Source organism: Symphalangus syndactylus, chromosome 2 (genome assembly GCF_028878055.3).
Source record: "Symphalangus syndactylus isolate Jambi chromosome 2, NHGRI_mSymSyn1-v2.1_pri, whole genome shotgun sequence".
NCBI classification, from domain to species: Eukaryota; Metazoa; Chordata; class Mammalia; order Primates; family Hylobatidae; genus Symphalangus; species Symphalangus syndactylus.
The window spans coordinates 26,028,182-26,054,868 of NC_072424.2; the positions used below are offsets into that span (position 1 = coordinate 26,028,182).

The 26,687-nt window shown below is 39.4% G+C and overlaps 2 protein-coding genes across 38 annotated transcripts in view; one reads left to right on the forward strand and one right to left on the reverse strand.

Moving 5' to 3' along the window:
- The window catches only part of VTI1A (vesicle transport through interaction with t-SNAREs 1A), a 464,064-nt gene extending 454,841 nt beyond the window's left edge, over positions 1–9,223 (reverse strand). For 12 of the 21 annotated variants that reach the window (XM_055249130.2, XM_055249179.2, XM_063617855.1 and 9 more), the window contains exon 1: positions 8,955–9,093. In XM_055249130.2, coding sequence (XP_055105105.2) covers positions 8,955–9,048 — 94 coding nt within the window. In that variant the 5' untranslated portion in view covers positions 9,049–9,093. Of the gene's footprint in view, positions 1–8,954 lie in introns of all 21 variants that reach the window. The other 9 variants (XM_055249139.2, XM_063617885.1, XM_063617860.1 and 6 more) reach the window with 1 other exon arrangement.
- On the forward strand, positions 8,819–26,031 carry ZDHHC6 (zinc finger DHHC-type palmitoyltransferase 6). Of its 17 annotated transcripts, none has more exons than XM_055249085.2 (11): positions 8,819–9,276; positions 10,777–11,257; positions 12,809–12,900; positions 14,074–14,233; positions 15,735–15,896; positions 17,923–17,976; positions 21,864–22,031; positions 23,048–23,089; positions 23,808–23,953; positions 24,043–24,089; positions 25,424–26,031. In XM_055249085.2, the coding sequence occupies exons 2-11, from the start codon at positions 10,991–10,993 to the stop codon at positions 25,525–25,527; spliced, it is 1,242 nt and encodes a 413-aa protein (XP_055105060.1). In that variant the 5' UTR covers positions 8,819–9,276; positions 10,777–10,990; the 3' UTR covers positions 25,528–26,031. The 17 variants fall into 17 exon arrangements, with proteins under 17 accessions (XP_055105060.1, XP_063473910.1, XP_055105071.1 ...); XM_063617840.1 differs by having other exon boundaries at positions 9,145–9,276; positions 14,166–14,233; XM_055249068.2 differs by having other exon boundaries at positions 9,247–9,716.
- The last annotated feature ends 656 nt before the right edge of the window (positions 26,032–26,687 follow it).

Below are 26,687 nucleotides of genomic sequence, written 5' to 3' on the forward strand. Positions count from 1 at the left end.
GGAATAAGGGGGTTTAAGTAGTTCCTCAATAGGAAATTGAGAGATAGAATGAAAGCTGCTGGGCGCAACAGATGCCCACTGCATCCATTTATTGCAACCTCTTATAATATAGTCTTTGCCTGCTTCTGTCTGTCCAAACCCCACCTATCCTTCTAGGCGAGGTCCTGAGACATACCTCATCTCCCTTGAATTCCCAGAGTTCTTTGCTTGGCTCTAGAGGGTCCAATGGTCATTAAAAATTAGGTTCTGCAGTTTCCTCTTTTTTTTTTTTTGAGATGGACTCTCACTTTGTCACCCAACCTGGAGTGCAGTGGTGCAATCTTGGCTCACTGCAACCTCTGCCTCCCAGGTTCAAGTGGTTCTCCTGCCGCAGCCTCCCAAGTAGCTAGGACTACAGGCATGTACCACCACGCACAGCTAATTTTTGTATTATATTAGTAGAATGAGGTTTCACCATGTTGGTCAGGCTCGTCTCAAACTCCTGATCTCAAGTGATCCACCTGCCTCGGCCTCCCAAAGTGCTGGGATTACAGGTGTGAGCCACTGCACCTGGCCTACAGTTTCCTCTTCAGGCTCTTTGCCGGATCCTTGAAGGCAGAGACTACTCTTGACAAATTGTGTCCAATCTCTGTATTTAGCATAGAGAGCTGTACATGGTAGGGGCCACTAAGTGCTTACAGAATGAATGAATCAGTCTTGGCACGCAGCAACATACTTATTACTCACAGAGAAACTGAGGGGAAAAAAAGCTCATTTTACTGAGGACTGGGGCAAATCTTCCCATTTGAAATGACACATTTCCCTTTATGAAAAAAATAATTAAATTGGGATAGAGGTGGAGTTAACACAATTAGATCATTTTCTTTTCATAAAATTCATTTTCGTGATGGTGCTGTCAGAAATAATGATGGAACTGAGACATTCTTTGATTGGTCCTTATAGTGTTCCTCATGTTTTTAAGAAGGCAAATCCTAAAAGTGATGATGTAGGGGTAAAGTATGAGGAAGGAAGGAACGAAGGAAGGAAGGAAGGAAGGAAGGAAGGAAGGAAGGAAGGGGAAGGGACAAAGGAAGGAAAGGAACAAAGGAAGGAGAGGAGGGAGGGAGGAAGGAAGAAGGGAAGGAGGGAAGGGGGAAGGGGGGAAGGGGGAAGGAGGGAAGGAAGGGAGGGAGGGAGGGAGGGGAGGGGGTGTGGGAGGGAGGAGGGGAGGGGAGGGAGGGGAGGAGAGGGAACTGAACTAGATGACCTTGGAAATATCTATCAACACTAAGTTTTGGTAACCTGGCAACATTTACATGTAATTCCCAAAAGAGATTCATTCTGCCCACCCCAAATGACATCCCCTTTCAAATAACATGTACCTAGGATTCAGACCTTTGTAACTAAGGCTGTCATTAATGTACGTGCTGCTCTGTGTTTAACATTATTATAGTCAATCCTTAAAACCACCTTTTTGAGGTACTATTACTATCCCTTTCTCAAGCCATTAAATAAGATCAGAGATACTAAATTATTTCCTGAAAGTTCAACAACTAATAAATAGCAGAGTTGGAACTCTAATGGGGTGGGTCTGTTGTCCTGAACTGAGCTCTTAACTGCTATATGTATTATATAAAATATACTATTTAATATATAAACAAAGTCTCCCACTGTTTTTTTTTCAGCCTATAAGCTTAATAAGTGCTGATGTACATACACATAAGTCTTAGCATAGTATGTATGATCTTTTCTTTCCTACTCAATATATTTTTAATTAGTTTTTCTTTTAGAGACAAGGTCTCGCTCTGTCACCAAGGCTGGAATGCAGTGGCATGATCATAGCTCACTGTAACTTAAACTCCTGAGTTCAAGGGGTCCTCCCATCTCAGCTTCCTGAGTAGCTAGGATGACAGGTGCATGCCACTATGCCCAGCTAGTTTTAAATTCAATTTTTTTTGTAGAGATGGGGTTTCACTATGTTGCCCAGGCTGATCTTGAGCTCCTGGGCTCAAGTGATCCTCCCATCTTGGCCTCTCATTTCCTATTCAATAGAAGTGCTTAGTGCTGATATACAAACAAGTCTTTGCATAGTATAGTTCTTGATATTTACAGAAGTGCTTAATCAGCACAGAACAACCTCATTAAAGTGAAAGTGTCAAGGCTCACTTGAATTCAGTTACTTGTACCTGTCTTTGTGCAATGTAGATATGTTAAAATAAAACTAGCAGCAGAAATTATGTAGGTATTTAGAAATGTGGAGTCAAACCACTAAGAGAAGAATAGATAATTTTTAAATGGGTATATTACTGATGCTACCCTGTGTAACATGGTAGAGAATGGTCAGTGTTGAAATAAAGCAATTCTAGAATGATCTATCTGATAACGGATGAGAGTTGGAGATACTAGTATGAACTTGTGTTTAACATACTACATATACAAATGATTACATATGCAAATGCTTATAGATATGTTCACATACATGGCTTAGTATATACATGTGAATTTCCTTGCTTTGTCAGCTGAGAGGTTCCAGAAGCAACAACACCCTAGGAGTAATGCGCACACCTAGTGTCCAGATCTTGGATTCTAATGCCCTTCTTTAATTAAAGGAAACAGGATTCCTCAGAGAAAGGGCTGATTCTAGCACTGAAACAGGAAATAGAGAAGATGATCCTGGAGTATCTTATGCTATCAGAAAGCAATATAGTCCTTAAAAGAAAGGAAAGAAAAAAGCCAAAATGACGGGGGTATACCAAAAAGACACAGAAGCCAAATGAAAAAAAAAAGGCTCCCAATGGTCAAAGCTAAAACAATTTGAGCAACACGAAAATAAAGTAGTATTGGAATATAACACAAAGGATAAAACAGATATCTGTGAGCCCACACTGATGTAAATGACTGAATAAGTAAATAAATGAATAGATAAATCTCTCTTACATGAAAGAATTACAAATAATTTATGTAATTACTTGGCTTCAAGGAGGTAGAGCATAACTCTCCACTCCTTAAGTATAGGCTATGCATATATGATTTTCTTCCAAATAGTATGGAAAAGGGAGGGAAAGAGTAACTTTACAGTGGAGAAACCTGGCAAACACTACCTCAGCCAGGTGATAAAGGTTAACATCAGTAGTGATAAGTCATGTTGACAGTATGTATCCTTGATATGTGGTGAAAATGATGTTTTACCTCTGTGGTCCTCCTCCCCAAAACCCAGAACTCCAATCTAATCATGAGAAAAACACTGAGCAAATCCCAGTTGAGGGAACCTTCTAGAAAATATCTGACCAGTACTCTTCTAAACTGTAAAGTCATCAGAAACAAGGACAGTTTGAGAAACTGTCATAGCCATGAGGGACCTAAAAAGCCATAAGTACTAAATGTTTTATGGTATCCCAGATTGGATCCTGGAATAGTTAAAGGACATTAGGTAAAAGGCAACAAACAAACAAAACAAAACAAAATCTGAATAAAGTATGACCTTTAGTTAATAATAATGTATCAATATGGGCTCATTAGCTGTAACAAATGTACCATATTAACATGATGTTAATCATAGAGAAAACTGGGCATGGGGTATATGGGATTCTCCGTACTATCTCTGTGATTTTTCTGTAGATTTCAGACTGTTCTAAAATAAAAAGTTTATTAAAAAAAAACACTGAAGCCATTACTTAGGTTGACTAAATTGACCAAATCTATAGACAACATACAGATAAATATATAGATCTATAGATGCATACACACACACACAATTGTTTATATGAATGTATATTATTTGAAGATGAATACAACTCCATAAATGCTTAACTTTGTGTGTGTGTGTGTGTGTGTGTGTGTGTGTGTGTGTGTGTGTGAGACAGAATCTCACTGTGTCACCAGGCTGGAGTGCAGTGGCGCAATCGCAGCTCACTGCAACCTCTGACTCCCTGGTTCAAGTAATTCTCCTGCCTCAGCCTCCTGAGTAGCTAGGATTACAGGCACGCGCCACCACACCCAGCTAATTTTTGCATTTCTAGTAGAGACGGGGTTTCTCCATGTTGGCCAGGATGGTCTCAATTTCCTGAGCTCATGATCTGCCCGCCTTGGCCTCCCAAAGTGCTGAGATTACAGGTGTGAGCCACCGTGCCCGGCCCTAAATGCTTAAATTTTTTATGAGACATAACTGGGACATCAGTAACTGCTAAAGACTATCTTCCCTGTAAGCTCAATTGAAAAAGTTGGACCTTGCCCAGCAGCTCACGAAGCTGACTCTGAGGTAGGGTGAATCCTAACAAGGAACAAACTATTGCAGCAGTGAGTTCCTGAATCAGGACTGGAACCATCCCTTCAACTGTAACCCTCTAGAGCAACAGAAATATAATGCAAGTCACACATGCAATTTTAAGTTTTCTTGTAGCAGCATTTTTTAAAGTTTTTAAAAATAAAAAACCTTAAAGAGAAACAAGTGAAATTAGTTTTAATAATGTTTTTAGTTTTAATAATATGCAACTGCAAATATCTAAAATATTATCACTTCACAATGTAGCAACAGCCACATTTCAGGTGCTCAACAGCTACATGTAGATATTACAGCTCTAGAGCCAAATATATTTTAAGCAAACCACAGTATTCATGAACAAAAGCCAACTTTTCTGAATTATTTCACTGCAACCACCTTGCAAAGGCAAGAGAGAATCAAAGAAGTGTGTTTATGCCTTCATCTACATGTGGCCAAGTCTGGATGGTCTAGACAATCCTCCAGGGCTTGGCATAACTAATCCACTAGACTCAAGCACTTCCTTCCGGAAAGGACACCTGCCTTGTCTGAAACCACTTACACTTCTCTCCTCTGACTGCCCCCCTTGGGATCCTGAGTTCAAAGCCCAGTTCCAAATTCATATCAAAAAGGCCCTAATCACTTAACCTCCTTTCAAATGTGTTCATCAAGAGAAATTTACCTAATTCTAGTCTAGGAAGAGAAAGGAAGCAAGAATTGAAGGGTAAGATTTAAGAGTTCAATTAACATGACAAAGTCTGAAGAGCGGGGTCCTAGCTAATCTTACCAGCTGTTGTCTTCAGCAGCAGCAGTAATATCATTAATGGCTAGTATATCACATGTTTTCTCTGTGTAAGAAGGGTACTTGTGTGTTACATGTTTTATTTCACTGATTTTTACATTATAAGGTTGAAATTATTACTCTCTCCCCCCATTCTACAGATGGAGGAGACAGGCCTAGAAAGGCCAGCCATTGTCCATGACTGCACATCTAGTAAGTAGCAGAACTAGGGTTCTAAACGGATCTGATGTCATGTCTGAATCTGAATCATTTTGCTGTAATACTTTCTTGGTACAATTCTGAGGACAGCCATAAAGTGACAAGATTCACAACAGATCATTCTCTCTCTGTGAATGGTAAAGTAAGCAACTAATTGCAAAAAGACTACTTTAAGATTCTTCAGGAAGCCTACTTCATGTAACAGAATCTTTGCACCAAAGGAAAACATTCCCCACTTAAGAATTCACTCCCATCACTAGAGGAAAAGGAACTTCACAATAAAGTACTAACTGTATAGTTTCTGCTCATCCCTTTTCCTTACTTTCCCACAGAACCGTAATAATTAAAAAAAAAAATTTTCAAATATAGTGCCATAGGGTATTAAGAAAGAACTCACCCATCTCAGTTCAATTACTAAATTAGTTAAGATTCAAACACTTTAAGAGCAAAATCTCTTTATTGTTTAAAAAATATCACAGAGTAATCAGATTTCTTTCTTAAAATAAAATTTTTAAATGTTCACTCTTCTGCTCTCTTTGGAAGCAATACTTTAATACATTGTAACATGCACAGCACAGAGTAAAATTCATTTCAATAGATCTATCCACTCTACTTGTATTTAAGTAAGTTACTATGTTGGGGGAATTAACTGCTTTGGCTGGAAAGTTTGCTCCAATTTTTATCCTTCTTAACTCAAGTAGATTATAGTTCACCTCCTCTGGGTCACTTTTAGCTGACCATCGCACTCACTAATGATGGCCAGAGAGAGAGATTATAATTACTTGTCATCAAACTATTTTTGCCATGGTTATATATATTAATGTCTGTTAATCTACAGACATACATCTGAAATTCATAACTACATGGATATATTTTTCATCTTTTTCTATTTATCAACTGGAAATAGATTTAAAAAGGGGCAAGCACAAGTCATTCTTAAGAGGGCAACTACTGCATTTTTAAGAATTATGATTAGGCCAGGTGTGGTGGCTCACACCTGTAATCCCAGCACTTTGGGAGGCCCAAGTGGGCGGATTGCATGAGCCCAGGAGTTTGAGACCAGCCTGGGCAACATGGCAAAACCCCATCTCTACAAAAAAAAAAAAAAAAAAATCAGCCAGGCACAGTGGCTTGAGTAGTCCCAGCTACTCGGGAGGCTGAGGTGGAAGCAGCCTTGAGCCGAGAGGGAGAGGTTGCAATGAGCTGAGATTGCGCCATTACACTCCAGCATGGGCAACAGAGCAAGACCCCGTCTCATAAAGAAAAAAAAAAGAATTATGATTATACAATAATACAAGTCAGTAAGCATTTTTCCAGAGCCAGCAATGCAGTCTCCTTTCGATTGTAATGTAGCTCCTGTGTTTGGGCCTTACATAATACTACAGCTAAGGAGAGGCATAGTTTTTTTTTAATTTATTTATTTAATGAGATGGAGTTTCACTCTTGTCACCCAGGCTGGAGTGCAATGGCGCAATCTCGGCTCATCGCAATCTCCACGTCCCAGGTTCAAGCGATTCTCCTGCCTCAGCCTCCTGAGCAGCTGGAGTTACAGGCATGCGCCACCATGCCCGGCTAGTTTTGTATTTTTAGTAGAGACAGGGTTTCTCCATGTTGGCCAGGCTGGTCTCAAACTCCCGACCTCAGGTGATCCATCTGCCTCGGCCTCCCAAAGTTTTGGGATTATAGGCATGAGCCACCGTGCTCTGCCCACAGTTTTATTTTTAAGGTACTGAATTCAAAAAGTTTCCTTCTATGTGTTAAGAATTGTTACATTAAAATATAAAGGCAAGAAAAAAATTGTAACATGATGTTTTCTTGGAAATTTACAACTTTGCATCCAAGGATGATTTTGTTACCTTGCAAAACAGCTTCCCAATACAAAAGCTAATAACTCAAAGAAATGTTTCTACTGCTAAAACAATTACAGTTAAAAATGAGTAAAACTCTAACTGGAACCACAAGTCCTGATACTCTGAGGGTCTGGGACTCAATTGAAAGGAGGTAGTCTCCAATAATAACAAAAATCAAGATGATTTCAGGCAGTGGAGAAAAGCAGAACTGAAGAGAAGAGGCGAGGTGATGTATCATGAAGAGATGAGCCCATCAGCCACTTTCGACACAAAAATCTCTGAGGCAGCAGAGCTTGGTGGTATATACTACCTTGGTTCTCTCCTCTTGTTCCCTTACTTGGACTCATAAACCTCTTTAAGACATCATCCATCTCCTCCAGAACTAACTGGGGACTTCAGGAGATGAGTGGGGTGTTAAGTTCAGAGATCCTGGCTTCAAGCAAATATCCCTATTAACAGAAAATAGGTGAGGGAAGAAAAACAAAGAAATAAGGGAAGAAAATTACTTACAAACACGTAAGTTTTGGGGGAAGTAGGGAAAGGGAAAGAGGAATGACAACTTAGGTCCGGGAGAAATTATTGCTAGTACCAGGACAAGTGGGCAAGTGAAGTGCCCACCAATCCGCAGATTAATGAGCACATCCCCCTTTCTACACTTTATATCCTGGAGCTAGGGTAGGGACAAGTCTGGCAGCCAGATGATGATTCAATTTTCCTAACAAAACTAAACAAAAATGTAAAACCCTTTTCTGTAATTAACTACTCAAATCTGTAGAGAAAGCTAATCCCCGAATCAACATTTTACAAACCAAAGTTACAAAAGATCGTATTTATATTCGCCTGCTCATTCACTTATTTTTCTGAGTCCCTAATGAGTAAACACCAAGGAAATCAGACACAGCTCCCACTTTCACATAGTTGACAGTCTAGCATACAAAATAAGATGTGCTAAAATACAAAAGCAAACACAAAAACAAAAACATTTCCAGATGGGAGATGTGAAATTTTTTAAGTGTGAAAAATTATCTTCTGCCAAGTTTTACATAAAACTGGGTTGGTTATACAATAAATCCCCAAGAAGGATGAGAAACAAGAAATGGGGGTGGGGGGTATGAAAAATACTAATGCTAATACAGCAACTACCACCACCAAAAGGGGCTTTAAATATGTTATATAAATTTAATCTACCTAACAACGCCATGAGAGAAGTACAATTTTCCCCCATTTACTAAGAAGGAAAGTTGAAAGAGACTAAGAAGTCTGCTTAAGAGGCACAACTTTTATTTTATTTATTTATTTGAGACGGAGTTTCACTCTTGTTCCCCAGGCTGGAGTGCAATGGCGAGATCTTGGCTCACTGCAACCTCCATCTCCCGGGTTAAGAGGCACAACTTCTAAGTGACAGAGGTGGGATTTGAATCTAGGCACCCTGATTCTTACCTCTATTTTGCCGCATATAATTATAACAATATTATTACTAACACAATAACGCCGCTGTAGATTGTAGATCCATAAGCTACGTACTTTCATTCATTTTCTTTGAATACTCACATCTCTATAATTTACAAACGAAAACATTAAGACTCTTAAGACGTTAAGAAACGTTTCCAGGTTATACAAGTTACAAGGAGGTGGAGTCGGGATTCGAACTCAGATGCCTCAGATTCCGAAGGCTCTTTTCACAGCACCCCACACCCGAACTTGACTCCTTACCCTCAACCAAGCCAAGCCCTATCCCTCCTGGGAACAGCCGGCACCACCCACTCCAGCCTCGCGCCTCACAGACACACTTACTCGGGCGGCGTTCCACCGCCCGCACCCTCCCAGCTCTCCCCAGCACCCTCGCCCAGCCGGGCAGGGCTCTCACCAGGCGGGAGTCGTGGGACTCTCGCAATCTTGCTGGTGATCTCTGCAGTGAGCACCGCGAAGTCCTGCTCGTAACCTTCGAAGTCGGACGACATGGCGGCTCCGGAACGAGCGGCCCAGGCCAAAGCCTAGGTCAGGGAAGGGGCCTCGAGGGGCGGCGAGGGGCCCCGCGGCTTAGGAACCCCGGAAGGTGCCCCCGAGAGCAGAACGGAGAACCGGGGACAGCTCTCAACCCAGCCGCTTCCTGGTTGTTCGTCGCAATCTCGGTTCTCCGGAAATTGGGTTGCGTGCGTGCTTTATTTTCCGCTCCGACTTTAAAATAAGTAAGTTCGCTAAGGAAAAGCGCCCCAACTAGTGGCCCCCCCAAAAAGCGTATGAAAATATGCAGGTTCTGAGGGATCATTAGAAGCGTTTTTTCTCCCCCTTCGTGTTCTGGGAATCGGTTCCGGATCTACACGCTACAAGGCACAGGAGCTTGCTTCCGGAGGGAGGTTTGAGGCGGCGAACCTCCGGAAGTGACAGTAACAGAGACTGCGCAGGGGGCCTGAGCGGGAGAGTCCTAGCGAGGGCGCTGGCCGAGAGGCGCTCGGCTTGTAGCAGGTCCCGCACTCCAGCCTCTCGCTGCCGGGGTTTGCTCTCTGCTTGTCCTGGACTGAGGTGCCCATGACGGAGTCATCCAAGGAGGGAAAAATCTGTTCCGGGTGAGCCCAGGCCGCCCCGGATATGCGATGGCTGAGGAGCAGACACCAGGGACCACACTGAGGTGGGAGTCAAGGCAGGGAATATAAGCACGATTTTGGTGGTCTTTGTCCCACTAGAGTGGGAGCAGGCTCTCCTGAATGTTGAGACCAACTTGGCTTACCAGGATATTTCTTCCTTGGGTGAGGATTTATTTCTAAGCCCTCTGCTCCATGACTCGGGCGGGAAACTGAGGCACAAGTCAACAGCGTCTGCTGCGTGGTAGTCTGTATTATCCATGTAGCTCACATCCTCTTCCAGATCTTGAGATCCAGTCCAGGCAGAGATGCCCTTCCACAAATCTCTCCGGAGCTCGCCGCCCTGCCTTCCGTTTCCCTCGCTCCTGGAGGCACTTCCTCTTCTTTCTTCTCTCGAATCTTCTAATTCAGGTTCTTCTCATATACTCTTCTGGTCATAATTTCACACACACCACACACACTCTCGCTCTCTCTCCTCCCTTCCTTTCCTTGCATGCTCTCTTTGCTTTCAGTGTCGCTCCTTTACTTTTGGGCCAAATTGACTGTTCTCTTGATGTTTGGGTGGCGGGGTGGGGGAGACTGCAGGCAAATGGCATAGACCATGTCTGACTCACACTTGGCTTAATTCAAGACTTCATAAGAGGCAGCTTAGAATTTCATAAAGGGAGTTCGTTGACTTGCCTTCTATCCTGGTTCACCTGTTACTTGTGACCTTGGCCTAATCACTCAGCCTCTCTAAGACGATTTCTATTCTATGAAGAAGGAAACTGAATTAGTTCAACTCTAAGGTCTTGATTCTCAGTTCTAAAATTCTTTGTCGTCTCAAACTATTCACTAAGCGTTGGATGGTGACAGTCCTCTGATAAGCGGAGAAGGAATAAAAACAACTATTTTGGAATCATGTATCCAGTTTGCATGCCATTCAAACTTACTTTGGATAAGTCAAAAGTAATTCTTTTTGACATTTGACAAGATATGCATCCCAAAATGTAGTGCACTTGTGAGATGCTGTTGTGTAGGTGTTTACTATAGTTAACAAGTATCGTATGCAATAAAGGTTTTGTTTTGTTTTGTTTTAACTGAACTTTCCCATTTTGTTTTCTTTAGGTTGGGTTTCAGACCAAGATACTGGATTCTCCTAGTTAAGATAAAGAGCTTTGGGTGCCTGACAGTGAAAATGGTGTAATCTGCGTTAACAGTTCACAGCTTGAAGGCATGACAGTTAAAGAACACACACGGACTTGTGGCACATGGAAATGTGCGCACAGAAAAAGGAAATCTATAATTCTTTAAAAGTAGGAAGGCATTCTTCCTCGCCAAAATGGGTACATTCTGTTCAGTTATCAAGTTTGAAAATCTACAAGAATTAAAGAGACTGTGTCACTGGGGTCCCATCATAGCCCTTGGTGTTATAGCAATATGTTCTACAATGGCCATGATTGACTCTGTGTTGTGGTATTGGCCCTTACATACAACTGGAGGAAGTGTGAATTTCATCATGTTGATAAATTGGACTGTCATGATTCTTTATAATTACTTCAATGCCATGTTTGTCGGTCCGGGCTTTGTCCCTCTGGGGTGGAAACCGGTAAGAAAGATTCTGTAAGACAATGAACTTTAATGATAATCATATATTTGGTTTTTGCCTTGTCTGCTAACCAATAATACCAAACACAGCCTACTGTTTGTCCTCATAGAGACTAAGTATATTACTCTAATCACTGATCATTTAGGCTCGGAGGCTTTATTTCATATCTGAACACATTGATCCAAAATAGCATTTTCCAAAGCAATTTTATTGAATATTTGCTCTGCATTAAAAAAAAAGATGGAGGTGGGGTAGATTCATGGTCAAAAGTTTAGGAAACATCACATGTCATACACAGTGAGGTTTGGCTGTAGGACCTTTTTTCATATAATACATTAACATCCCTTAGAACTGAGAAAAACGCTTTAGAAACTGCTGGTTTAAGTCATAAAGTTTTAAAATCATTGCACTGAAAATATAACATTGGGAAGTTTAGTTCAAATCCATTTATAGCTTAAAAACTACTGGGAAATTTATGCTTATGAATGTCCATGTTTCCTGCTAAGGGACCACACCTGATGGCTTGTCAGAAAGGCAGAATCTTGGGCTCCACTTCAGACGTACTGAATCAGAATCTTTATTTTAATAAAGTGCCCAGGTGATTCTTAGGTATATTAAAGTTTGGGAAACACTGGTGTATATCATGTGCTATGTACTATTCAAAATGAGTACAGAGGAGGGTAAGACGCAGACGCAATTTGAATTCTGAAAGAGCTCATAACCTAAGCAAGAAACAAACGCACTTGTGCAAATCACTAAACTATAAAGTAGAACGTGATGGGTGCTGTTAAAGTTAGAAGAATTGAGCGTTTTTAGTTGGGGACCTGAGGGAGGAGTGGGAATTTCCAAAGGAGATGGGGAAGAGGGCATTTCCGGTTGAGAGAATGGTGGGACCACATATTCAGAAACTGGACAGCCCTGTGTGACTGGGGAAAAGATTATGTAGTGCAGAGACAGCTGAAAGAAAGGCAGATCGTGACAGCCTTAAATACATGAGAAATTGTAGACCATAGAAAGTTTTAGGGGTTTTCAGGCAGAGTTTGACACAGTCAGAGTTGTATTATAGGAATATTATTTTGACAATACACGGTTTGTGCTAAAGAAAAACTACAGTAAAGAAAACTAGTTAGGAAGTGATTAAAATGGCCCAAGAAAAGGGTGGTGACAGGGGTAATGTCAGGAAAGGAGCAGATTTCAGTAAGAGTATCAGCTCATGCTTAACTCCTCACTCTAAAATACCTGCTAAGTTGTCAGCTACCTTTTTCTGAACTGAATCCACTAAGATTTGGGGAAAGTAGAACCAACTAGTGACACTGAATTTAGGTGGAGCACGAGGAAGAAAAATTTAAAAGGACTTCTGGGTAATCGGGAAAGTGATTCTGCTCTTACCAGAAAACTCTTATTTAAAAATATTTTAGCTCAAATAAGAGGACTGGAAATGCAAGTTAAGATTCCCTCCTTCCCCTATCGCCCATAAAAGAAAATCATACCGTAGGAATCATACTTATGTTCAAATATCTGATGCATTTTTGTTTCTGTTTTGCTGCCAAGGAAATTTCTCAGGATACCATGTATCTCCAGTATTGTAAAGTCTGCCAAGCATACAAGGCACCACGTTCACATCACTGCAGAAAGTGTAACAGGTACCTGTCTGTCTTGCTGTTCAGGAAGGACTGATCAACTAATTACTGATGTTTTCATTGTTGATTCTACTACATCAATGCTACTTCTATTCACTGCAAGGTTACCATATTATAAAAAATACTGTCAAATACTTGTGTCCATAATCGCCATTTTATACTTAAATTATCTAGATAATAAATAGATTGAATTCTTCTTTGTTACAAGTGAAAAGATTGTCCAGAAAAATACAGATTTACTTTGCCTCTTGTCCTACAAGAACAAGGGAAAAAGTTATAGCTTAAGTTTGTTTCCATATATCAAGATTAATTGTGTTAGTCAGCTGCCATCTGGACTAACTTTAGAATTGTTCTGAGTCTAAATTATGAGGGAGATCTGCTTTTCCCATTACTTATTGACAAACATTTACACTTTATACAAATCTAATAATCCAGGTACCTATTATCACAAATGTTTTAATATCAAAAACTTAGAAGAAAACTGACTATTAAAAATGTGAAATAACCTGCGACCTTTTTTATTGAACAGCTATAATCACTGATTAGTAAGAAATTTAGAGAACCGTTGAAAGCAAATAAAGTTTTGTTTGAGGCCAGAACATTGTCTTCTATCAACAGTAAGGAACAGATGCACGGCAAGACTTTGCTTATAATACCATATCTTATATTCTGGAGTTAGCTTGCTTAGCTCAGAGATCCATTAACTAAAGGATACTATGAGAACAGGAAGGAAGTTACATGTGTCTGTTTGAGCCGATTAACCCCAATGGAGGTTTATAAGGGATTTGTTGAGTCTCTATTGTAGGTCACTTGGGTCGCTACACTTACAAACTAGAAGAAAACCAGGAACCGTGCTTATTTCTTCATAATGAGCATTATAAAGAGACCCTCTTTCAGTGGGTCACCTGACTTCTTTAAACAAATACTTGTAGCTGACATCTTTTCCTCAGAAGCTATTAGAAAGCCTGCCCTTTCCTGTGCTGTTTAGAATTTAAAAGGAGTCACTGTTCATAGTTTAAAAGCTCATAAAGATTTTTCTTTCTGTTCCATGAGGTATAATTCTCCCATAGCTCATGGACATGCTGGATTCCTATTTGCTTGATCTTTTGAAGACCAAAGTTATTTAAAGTAGACAGGATTTTCTGCCTCATGTTTTATGTAAATTTTTCTTGTTAGATGTGTGATGAAGATGGACCATCACTGTCCTTGGATCAACAACTGTTGTGGTTACCAAAATCATGCTTCGTTCACACTGTTTCTCCTTTTAGCACCACTGGGTTGTATCCATGCTGCTTTCATTTTTGTGATGACTATGTACACACAGCTTTATCATCGGGTAAGTGAAAATGAAAATGTTTTGTTATAAAATCATCCATGCAAGATTAAATGGTAGTTATCAACATTTAAGAGGTTCCTTTTGGAAATATGCTTTCTGTGATTTAGTTGGGAAAATAGAACTTTGTTTTACTGGTATATGGGTTCCTTTTTAGAAAGCATTAAAACTTAAATTTTAAGATGAGGAAAGATTATTTGTTCTGAAAACGTACATGCTGTAGTTGAAGCTGATAAATATTTTAGTACTGTATATGTAATTTGTTAGACTTCAAACTTAATAGTTATGGAAAGAATAGAAGAAAAAAAGACAACCCTAGTGCTTCCTACTTCCATCCCGTTCATGTGGCAAGTTGTAGTTCTTTGTTCATTTCTGATTCTAGTGCCCTGGAAGGTGGCTCATGGAGCAGATGCACACCATAAAATATAAACAGATTAAACCAGCAAGAGATCAAGTTGATTTATGGGCAAGTAGTCGTGAGATAAGGTTCAGGGGACACAAACAAAACTCCCTAAAGAGGCCTTGAAAGTAAACGAGAGACACACACCTGATGGGACTGCCAAACTGGAGAGTGTGTCCTTTGGGGAGGGGACAGCCCATGTTTGATCCGCCAGCTTGTGGTGTTTGGAAATTCTAGCCCAGAAAAATCTGAAAATCTGAATTTTTATGTGAAATCTCTTGATTTTTAAATGTTGGCACCTAATTCTGAATGTTGAAACGTTATGCAGGCCAGGCAGCACACATCTGTGGCCATATTTGGCCTGCATTTTATCAGTTCTTCATCGCTGTTTGTAAAACATGAGGGAAGAAACAACTGAATCCTAGGCAGCACTTGTCACTGTGGAAGAATACTATGGTATAGAATAGCAAGAGAAGAGAAAAGACATAGTTCTGGTTTAGATTAGTGTCTAGTGTTGTTTATGCATGTTAATGTTGGTAAGGTCTCCTTGACACTTTCTGAGGAAACAACAACAACAAAAAGTAACATTTGAGAAAACTAAGAATGATATCCTGCACATCGGTCCGAGCTCATTACAATATTAATTAAAAATAGCTGACCCAGCACAGTGGCTCATTCCTGTAATCCTAGCACTTTGGGAGGCCAAGGCGGTGTGGATCACAAGGTCAGGAGTTCAAGACCAGCCTGGCCAATCTGGTGACACCTGACTCTACTAAAAATACAAAAAATTAGTCGGGTGTGATGGCACATGCCTGTAGTCCCAGATACTTGGGAGGCTGAGGCAGGAGAATCGCCTGAACCTGGGAGGTGGAGGTTGCAGTGAGTTGAGATCTCGCCACTGCACTCCAGCCTGGGTGACAGAGTGAGACTCATCTCAAATAAATAAATAATAAATAAATAAAATAAAATAAAAATAGCTGTGTTTGCTTTGGCCACAGGGCCATGTTGTCATCTCTTTGATCAAGTTGTTTTACATGTCACAGTAGAGTCTGACCAGTTACCATAACCAAACATTTTGTGTGTGTGCTGTTGTTGCTGCGACAGCTCTCCTTTGGGTGGAACACGGTGAAGATTGACATGAGTGCAGCCCGGAGAGATCCTCTTCCAATTGTTCCATTTGGATTAGCTGCATTTGCTACCACCTTGTTTGCCTTGGGATTAGCTTTAGGAACAACCATAGCTGTTGGGATGTTGTTTTTTATCCAGGTAAGCATCTCAATTACCTCTAGTCAAAAGTGTCAAGTTGTTGGGACTGATTGAACAAGAAAGGGATAAAGACTGTATTTAAATGTGCGGTATGAAATGGAAATTATTTTCGCTTCTTTCGTTTAGGTAACTAATCTCCTCTGTATTCGTCAGATAATTTTGATTTAATTTTGCCAGAATTTCTGGGTACTGATTTAGTTTTTAAAATGTTAACTTCAAGTTAGGTAAGTTCTGGAGCACTTCAAAATTGAGAGAGCTCTTCTCACCTGTACGGTCTCTCTTGCTCTTCACATCCACCCCAGTAGAGGAGTCTTACTGTTTTCCCTTCCCGACAGATGATTAATTCATTGATTCTCAAAAAGGTTAAGTGACTTACCCAATGTCACCCATTCATGCACTTGGTAAACCTTAATGTTATTTTATAATAGTATATATTTAATAATAGTAGTAATCATAATATAGCTAACATTTATTGAGCACTTATTAGGTGTAAGGCACTGTTTTAGGCACTTTACATGTATTAGCTCATTTAATCTCCATAACAGCCCTATGATAAAGATGCTATTTAATGCCTACTCTGATGAATCACTTTGCTAATTTTTAAGGCTGCAAAAATGAAAATGAAGAGGTAGCTGCCCTTACGAACTGACAGTTAATATTAAACAGTTAACTAATACAGGGCCATATGTACATCATAGATTTATGTGCACAGTGCTATGAGAACACAGAGGAGGAGGACCTGGCTCTGAAGGGACCAAAAACCATTTTTTTTCTTTTTTGAGACGGAGTCTCACTCTGTCGCCCAGGCTAGAGAACAATGGTGCGAACTCAGCTCACTGCAACCTCCGCCTTCCGGGTTTAAGCAGTTCTCTGCCTCAGCCTCCCAAGTAGCTGGGGTTACAGGCACCCACCACCACACCGGGTTAATTTTTGTGTTTTTAGTAGAGATGGGGTTTCACCATCTTGGCCAGGCTGGTCTTGAATTCCTGACCTTGTGATCCACCCGCCTCAGCCTCCCAAAGTGCTGGGATTACAGGCGTGAGCCACCACGCCCGGCCCAAAAACCATTCTTATGACTTATTGCATTCACGTAATTCATTCCTTCATTCATTGAAGGCCTACTGTGGGCCAGGTATTATGCTAGGCCCTTGGAATATGATGAGGACTCCTGGGCCAAGGCTGTTTATTTTGTTGTTGTTGTTTGTTTATTTGTTTGTTTGTTTTTGACAGAGCCTGGCTCTGTTGGCCCAGGCTGGAGTGCAATGGCACGATCTCGGCTCATGCAGCCTCCACCAAGGCTGTTTCTAACATACTACACTGTCTCTCTGAAGGCACAGCCAGACTTTGAAGGAACTCTTGGTTTTAAAATAATCTGGTTTTGTTTATACTTTATTATCGTCTACTAGCCTGGGACCAAATTCTTTGAAAAATTTTCCCCAATGCCTCTAATTTAGAATTATATTAGAAATAAACTAAGATCCTATAATATAAAAGCCTGTATATGTGGAATCAGTCATATCTAGGAAAATCAAATAATAGAATAAAGACTGAATACGTTCATTATTTTTAAGGCAAGTGAGACATTGAGGTTGACTGAAATGAGTCACTGTTACTTCTCATAAATAGATTAATTATAAATTTAAAGTTAGTTAAAAATAGTGATAAAAGATTTTAGTAGCAAATTATAAGTAAGCACTGATTCAATGGATTATATCAATGTTTTATTAAACGTTGCTCTGAAAATAGTACTTATAACATGAAGTTTGATTAACATACTAGATTCAGATTTGATTATGGACGGGTGTAATCATTGTTACAGAGAGGTACCGTACCATGGTGCAGTAGTTAAGAACAAGGACTTTGGAGTCAGATGGATGACATGGTAATTGTGGTACTTAACCTCTGTTATCCTTGGTATCTTTGTCTATGGATGGAGTAATAAAAGCTATCTCAGAGAATTATGAATATGATAATCTTAAAGGAACCAAGGTCACATTATTAAATTTTACTATCATTTAATTTCCAGATGAAAATAATTCTCAGAAACAAAACTTCTATTGAGTCATGGATTGAAGAGAAGGTAAATTTTAATAATTGTTTCTTCAATATTAAAAAAGTATATTAATAAAGGACTGGTAAAGTCCTGAATATTAATAAAGTCTGTTATTAGACCCGATTAACGAAAAGTGCCTGAAAGTGAAAACGTGGCTGCCAAATGCCTACCGTAAGTCATTTGCATGCCACATAAAAGGTGAATATAGGAAACATTTTTGTTCATTCTGTAACTCCCACAGAAAGGTGCTTCTCATACACCCTGAGTGGTCGCAGAGGCCTAAGCCACACGTCAAACCATCTGTTCGTTATCTCTTAGACTAGAGGAGAAAGCAGCCCATTTGGAAAGGAGCTTCCACCCTACCAAGCTGCCATCAGGTTTTTCTCAGTGTTTTAGACATTCACTGAAGCTCCTAACATTTTGCTCGTCACAGACCTCACAACGTCCAATACTTCATACTGTCCATTGTGATTCTAGCATGAAACACAAATCTGACTACCCTGCTCTGTGTTTAAAACTTCTCAGAGCCTCACCATTCCTGTGGCAGGGGTTGAAACCCAAATACCTGCAGGGTCTGGGCAGATAACGTCCATGAAGGGGAGCAAGCCTGTATACCAAGGAATTGCCTGGCAGACCAAGCTGATTGTTGCCACAGGGGAATATTCACAATTTCCAAATTACAAAATAGGGAGAAGAATAGCATTGTTTTATATCTTTACAAATCTCTTTAGTATCTGACTTAAGAGAAGATGGTTGGATTCTCACTTCTGCATTCAGTCTGTTGAGATATGTTGCTTCGATTGAAGTATGTGAAGATCTAGCCTCACACAGATAAGTAGGTAGAAAAGGATAGAATATTTTAATAGGCCTTTTACATGATAATAGTGGATGTTCTTCTGTATTACATTGAAAACTTGACAAGTGATATTTCTTATCAATAAGATTTTTATACCTTTTTATTTTAAAACTCATCAGCCTATCTTGCTCTTTGAATGAATCTTTTACCAATATGTGGTTTTATGTAACATCAGGCATTGGTCATTTGGCAAATACTAGTTTACTGGGTTATGTGGATTTTCCAAAAGTTAAACACCTTTCATTATACAATATCCCAAAATTGCATTCACTTATATCAATATATCATTTTTATGAGAAAAAAATCCTTAAGTATTGGAAAGCTGTTAGGCTCACAGTGGTAGATACAAGGTTTGTTGTTTTTTTTTTTTTTGTAATTCTAATATACATTTGAAAGCCTTAATTTTTTACTATCAACCCATACTGTCAGTCATTTCCCTTGAAGTGACTGCCTGACTGTTCATTTTTGAGAAAATGTTCACCAAGTACTGAAGTCTGAATAACCTTAGTTTGCTATATTACTCATTCTTTCAAATAAAAATAGTGTTACACTAAAAAAGCTGGCTCTACAGCTTTTGTTAGCTTACAGCTTAACAACTATTTTCCTTGAGATGATCATTCTACTTGGGCACACTTTATGTATACTTCTCATTTTGTCACACAGACTGTTAAAAATAAAGGACTTCTCCTTGAGAGTTGAGATTTAATATTTAAAAACAATTTTTACTGCTTCATCAAGGACATTCTTACATGAAATTGCTCATAATGACTACCAACACAGTTTGGTGCCACTGCCTTGGTTTTTGCTAAGTTGCCAACAGTTTTATTCACTATTGCAAATGTCAACACAACAAAAAGACAAATAACATTTCAGTATTATTATGAAAATAGCTTGGCCTTGCTGACCAGCAAGAAAAAGTCCTGAAAACTCAAAGTGATCTATAAAGCATGCTTTGAGAACCACTGATGTACAGGTTGAAGTCTGAGCTTCTTAGCTTCTACATAAATAAGACCTTTTATGACTTCTTTTTTTGTTTTCTGGCGACGGAGTCTCGCTCTGTTGTCCAGGCTGGAGTGCAGTGGCACAATCTTGGCTCACTGCAACCTCCACCTCCTGGGTTCAAGTGATTCTCCTGCCTTAGCCTCCCAAGTAGCTGGGATTACAAGGTGTATGCCACTATGCCCAGCTAAGTTTTGTATTTTTAGTAGAGACAGGCTTTCACCATGTTGGCCAGGCTGGTCTCAAACTCCTGACCTCAAGTAATCCACCCGCCTTGGCCTCCCAAAGTGCTGGGATTATAGGCATGAGCCACTGCACCTGGCCAACTTCTTTTTATCTACTTCTCCAGCCTCATTTCCTACCCTTCTCTACCATGTCTCACACTTGATACTAAATTACTTATAGTTTGTACATCTTATGCTTCTGTGTCCTTGCATGTGTTGTTTCCTCTGCCTAGAATGCTCTTCCCTCTCTTTTTGCCTGATTTCTTGCTTCTCAAGACTTAGTTAAGGTGTGGTTTCTCCCAAGGACCCTTCCTGGATACTCCCTAGACTTGGCTAAGTACTTTTTGTTTCCTTTGTTCCCTTTTCCCATAGCATCTACCACATCCCTTCATCACATTTTAACATACAATATTGATAGAATCCTAATTTCATTGAGTGTTTCTGTTAGGCAAAGACATGTCTTAGTCATTTTATAAATTACTCTTATATTTAACAGTTTTTCTTTGTAAATAGCCTAGATCTCTTTTCTTTGAAATTCAGTCCATTTTGAAGACTCTGAAGCTTTGTTTATAAAAAAGGAAATGAAATTATTCCTTACTTTCTGGGGAGGATGGATTTATATAACTTAATAGATTCATATGCATCATAGCTTAATAATTATTTTAGTAAATAGTTAACTTTAATATCACTTAACAAATAATTGCAACATTTTCCATAAAACATTGTCCCCTGATAATCAAATATTTCAAAGTATCATTTCTAGTAAGCATAATAAATATCTTGACATTAGATTAACATTTTTTTTTTATTTTTGCGGATGACCAAGGCTGCTTATAAACCACCATGCTACATTTAGAAATTACCTCAGATGAGATTGAGTATGCTGAATGGTATGGCCATAGACTAGAAATTATTTCAGAATGGGCGTTTTATTGCTGAGTAAAAAATTCAAACAAATGACCATATTAAATTTATAGGAAATTTATAGAAATTACCAGACACTATATACAACAAATTTGAAGGGGTTTGTACACTTATTGTTAAAATAAATAATGTATCTTTGTACCACTAGGTGTCAGTGGAACGTAAGAAATCCAAAGCCAGTTTATTTCCTTAAGTTAAAGCTAACAATCTAAATGCCTGGAATATAATTTATGCAAGCTGAATAGTTATGTACATGCATAACATGTACATATAAATGCATATATAAATGAGTTATGTATACATGTGTGATAATATAAAAAAAGAAAGAAGATCTTCTGTATGTATCTGCTAGCTTTAGAAAGTGTTTTTCATAAAACAACTCTCCTATTACACCTTTCCTGGCCATTCCCGTGGACATCACTGCCACCCAGGATACAACTGTTACCCTCTGATACAACTGTTACATTCTGGTGCACCCCACAGAACAGTTCTATCTTGAATAAAACAGTTCCATCCTGAATAAACCCTTACCTTTCTCCTGAATCTGTTTATCAGCATCTCTTCTATATACCTGAATTGTTTTGTATTGCTGAACAACCAGGAGCATTGAGGACTTTTTATATATGAGATAAAGTTAGCTAACTCTTTTAATAAGCCTTTATGAGTGCTTATTCCTAAAGAAACCCTGTCAGATATTTCCTAGGTAATCATGTACAAGGTTGGTGTTCTATATCAAGTTCTTCCTGCACTGTGATGAAGTTGTCTATTGCTTCCATGTACACTAATAATACAGTGGGGAGGAGGTATTTTTATGAATGCTAGAAACTTGAGAAATAAGTGTTCTCAATAACATATTACTGAAGGCCACTTAGACAGAGGCATCTACCATCTTATATCTTTGTTACCCACAGGCTAAAGATCGAATTCAGTATTATCAACTAGATGAAGTCTTTGTTTTTCCATATGATATGGGAAGTAGATGGAGGAACTTTAAACAGGTATTTACGTGGTCAGGGGTCCCTGAAGGAGATGGACTTGAGTGGCCAGTAAGAGAAGGCTGTCACCAATACAGCTTAACAGTGAGTATTTTTGTTCAAATAGCCCTTCCTTTTTGTCTCACCCTCTTTCCCTTAACTCCACCTCAACTCAAGTGACATTTTGTAGTAAAGTAAGTAATACGAATGTTTTCACTATGTCAAAATGAATCTAATAATTCTAAAGCACTCCTTGTATCATGTCTCTCCCTTTCTTTCAATATCTCCTTAACTCTCTATACCTGTGAGATAAAGTCCTGATCCCTTAACATAGTTTTATGAAATCTGGCCAAAAATTACCTTCCAACTTACAGTATCATATGAATTCCTTATACATTCCTGTCACCCAACTTTGCCCACAATTTTTTCCATCTTATATGACCTCCACTCTATCTAAAATTATTAAGACTCGTTCCAATCTTACCTCTTCCATAAAGTCTAACCTACCCCCATAGACTCATCTGAATGTGGCATTTAATCACATACTACTCTGTGGTAGCTCATGAAGTCTCATATTTTTATTTAATTCTGGTATCTTATATCTGTAACTTCATAAGATTCTAGGACAGAGATCATGAGTTATCTTTATTTCTCCTATTATGTCTAATATAGTGATATTTAATAGTAGCTATGTCAAAGTTATAATGATGATTTTATTCATTGATTCGACTTCATTATTAAATGTTCTTCATTATTCATTTGTAGTTTGTCTGCTATGTCTCTACAGAATCAGTGAATCTCAGTGTTTTCACCTGAGAAGCTTCATGAGGGCAGAGAATATATTCCCTGATCCCTGGGCCACAGTAAGCACTCTAGGAATATACACAGATGAGGACATTAGAGAGTGAATAGCAAGAAGAAAACCTCACTCTCAGCATCTGGTTCTTAGCATAGGGCCTTTTTTCCATGCTAAAACAACCTGTGGCCTTTAAATTATCAGCAACTTGAAATGCTGGGAAATTGGGGTTTTGCCATATCACTCTGACAGTTGATGAGGAAAGGCTATTTTTCAACATTGAGACAAGAGACTTCATTTTCTTCCTTTTATTTCTTCCAAACAGATAGAACAGTTGAAACAAAAAGCAGATAAGAGAGTCAGAAGTGTAAGTACTTCTTTTGCACTGGTAATTTTTTTTTTCTTTTGTTAGGCTCTGTACTTCTGTACAGTTTTTTTAATTGACTGACTAGAAACCAATTGTTGGCCTTTATTAAATAGTATTCCTTAATACATTTGTTGAAAATTGATGCAGTTAACTTTTGTTTTTATTTAAATAATTGGGACTAGAGGTTGGGAGGAATTTAGTCAATTTATATTGCCAACATAGGAAAATAATTATCCTCAATACAGCTCCTTAATGTGAAACCTATCCTTACAACTATGTTGTTGGATATGATGGCCACCAGCCACATGTGGCTGTTTTATTTAAATTTGTTAAAATTAAATCAATTTAAAAATTCAGTTTCTTGTTTGCATTCACTACATTGTAAGTGCTCACTCAGTAGCTACGTGTGTCAAGTGCTGCTGCATTGGATACTACACATACAGAACATTTCCATCATGGCAGAATGTTCTTAGCCCTGTTCTAACTTTAATTCTAGCTATGGGCTTGAAAAGAGGAGTAAGAAAAGCCTTGAGAACAAGAAACATTAGTTGCCTCCCAGGGAACTGGGTGGATGGGGAACTGGGAGGTTCCCCTAGAAGGGGAACTAGAAGGCTTGTCACTGGATATTTTGGATCTCCCTTTAAAATTTGAAATTCAGACTTAAAACTCAGATATCATGGGTGAATATTTAAAGGTTTCTTCTGATCACTGATGACAGGTTCGCTATAAAGTAATAGAAGATTATAGTGGTGCCTGCTGCCCTCTGAATAAAGGAATCAAAACCTTCTTCACAAGCCCCTGCACCGAAGAGCCTCGAATACAGCTGCAAAAAGGGGAATTCATTTTAGCCACAAGAGGTTTACGGTAAGTAATAGGAAGTACTGTATTTCTTCTTCAATGACAAAATTAATATCTGGCCTAAAAAATTAATTTTCATCTTTTAAATATTTCAGATACTGGTTGTATGGAGACAAAATTATTGATGATTCCTTTATAGAAGGTATGGAAATGGAAGGGCATATTTAAAGGACAAGACTATTAGCAATAATTCCAAATTTTACAAGAATAACTTTTATAAACCAATCATGCCTAATGCATTAGGGGAACTGCATAGAAGGGCATATCACTAAGCAACAAAAGGAACTTCCTTATATATTTCTCTATGGCTCTTGTATTTTTCAGGTCTTTTTAATGATAGCTAACATTTGAGCTCATAACTTAACTATGTGACAAGTATTTGTATAAGTGCTACCCTTAAGCTGTAAAAGTCCCCAAAAGACCTCAGAGGTAGGCACTATTATTTACATTTGATTGAGGGAACTGAAGCACAGAGAGGCAACTTGCCCATAGCTATGCACTGAAAACAGACAGAGCTAGGGCTTAACCCCAAGCAGTCTGACTCCACATTCTGTGTACCAAACCCCTGTACTATTTGCTCCCCCAACTTTGATGAGCATTTCTCTTAAGTTATTATAAAAACCGGTAGATTGAAACTTTGTGTTTTTTTTTTTCTTAAGTTTTATAATTGTTTCTTTTTAAAGTAAAGATTAGCTCGGGATGTTCTTTAAAGAACAGTTGGGGTTAATCATAAATTAGCCTCTTATGACGGCCGTGATATAGAAATGTATATGTTAGGCCAAGTGTGGTGACTCACACTTGGAATCCCAGGACTTTGGGAGACCAAAGCAGATGGATCACTTGAGGTCAGGAGTTCAAGACCAGCCTGGCCAACATGGTGAAACCCTATCTCTACTAAAAATACAAAAATTAGCCAGGCATGGTGGCGTGCACCTGTAATCCCAGCTGCTCTGGAGGCTGAGGCAGGAGAATCACTTGAACCCAGGAGGTGGAGGTTGCAGTGATCCGAGATCGTGCCACTGCATTACAGCCTAGGTGACAGAGCAAGACTCCATCTCAAAAAAAAAAGAAATATATGTGTTAGAAAAAGTCTAAAAAGGAAATTTACAATACAAGAAGATAGTTCCCTGGAAAAGACATAGTGTGATGGTGTGCCAAAAACGCCTTTTCTCGATCATACACATATAAGTAAACACCCATACCGAGTTCCCCCTGACTCCAGTTAGGAGCTGTCTTTAACCACATTAGTCCCTATTCTGGATCATCAAATTTGGGAAATACCTGTTCCTAGCTTGTTGTGAACATTTAAAAACCTTATTTTTTTTCCCCTTCAAACTGTGCTTATAAAACATAGCAAAGGGGGGAATAAAAGTCTAACTAAAAGCTTATTAATTTGAAGTAATAGGACTTACTGCTTTCAGTAATGTCACTGTCATCCATCAGACTATTTCACCTCAATTTCATTTTCTCCCTCAGGTGTTTCAAGAATAAGGGGATGGTTCCCTAGAAAATGTGTGGAAAAGTGTCCCTGTGATGCTGAAACAGATCAAGCCCCAGAGGGGGAGAAGAAAAATAGATAGCTGCTGTTAAAACGAAATTATCCTTTAAGTCTGCTTAATTACTTGAAAATTGTACATATTACTAAAGAATTATGCAATGAGCCTACTCTGGTTAAGATGTTCTTTTCCTCAAAGGTGCCCTAGTGCCATGATTTAAATATTTTTATTACCATTTTGAAATGGAGAAGCCATTCTGCATATGCCTTTGAATTCCTGCCCCTCTTTACCACCTCTTCCTCCCCCTCAAAGGAAAAACATTTCATCCAAGTAAGTTAATGGCATTTTCTGTAGGATTTTCTTATGCACTGCACACTCTGGACCTCACCTGCAGATACAGTGCCCCCCTTGCCAGGAGCATCTGCATGTGGTACTTCTCTTTTCCCTCAGTTGATATTTCTTATATGATATTCTAGATACTATTGAACTCAATTTGTCAGATTCAGTATAAGCTAAGATTTTGTTACCTGTCTTTTAATAATGCAGATTTTGTCAAATCAAATAAAGATCAATGGATGTTCTGTATAATCAGTTTTTACCTAAAGCATTTTTCTTTTTGCTGACTAAAAAGGTTCATCTTAGTTCCTTATGGAAAAACTGCTCTGCTGCCCTGTGGACAATTGGCATCTTAAAACGTGGCTTAAGACATGACACACTTGCTTCAATATATTAACCCTATTAATGGGATATTGCGGTCATAGTGATGGCAGCGGATGGCAGCGGTGGCCTGAGGGGGTTGAGGGGGAGCCGTGATAGGCAGGAGCCAAGCGTAGCCACAGCTGTCCAGCCATGGCTGCGGACCCGTGCATCCCTGTGCTCTAGGGGGCCCAGGGGAAACCCCCCCCTCTCCCCCACCAACCGCTTGGCCTCTTCCTGCACCTGGCACTCGCTCTGGAGCAAAGGTGAGGCCAAGCCCGGGTACTGTCAGGACCTGGCCAGGTGTGCGTGAGCTCTAAGTGGTGCTGACCCACCAGCGCCCTGCCGCCTAGGCCCCCTCTGGACTTTTAGTAGAGATGGGGTTTCGCCGTAATAGCCAGGATGGTCTCGATCTCCTGACCTCATGATCCTCCCACCTTGGCCTCCCAAAGTGCTGGGCATTAGTGTCTTTTTAAACTTCCTAGATAATTCTATTGTGTACCCACGTTTAAGAACAGATACTGTACTTGATTTTTAAGGGGTCCTTG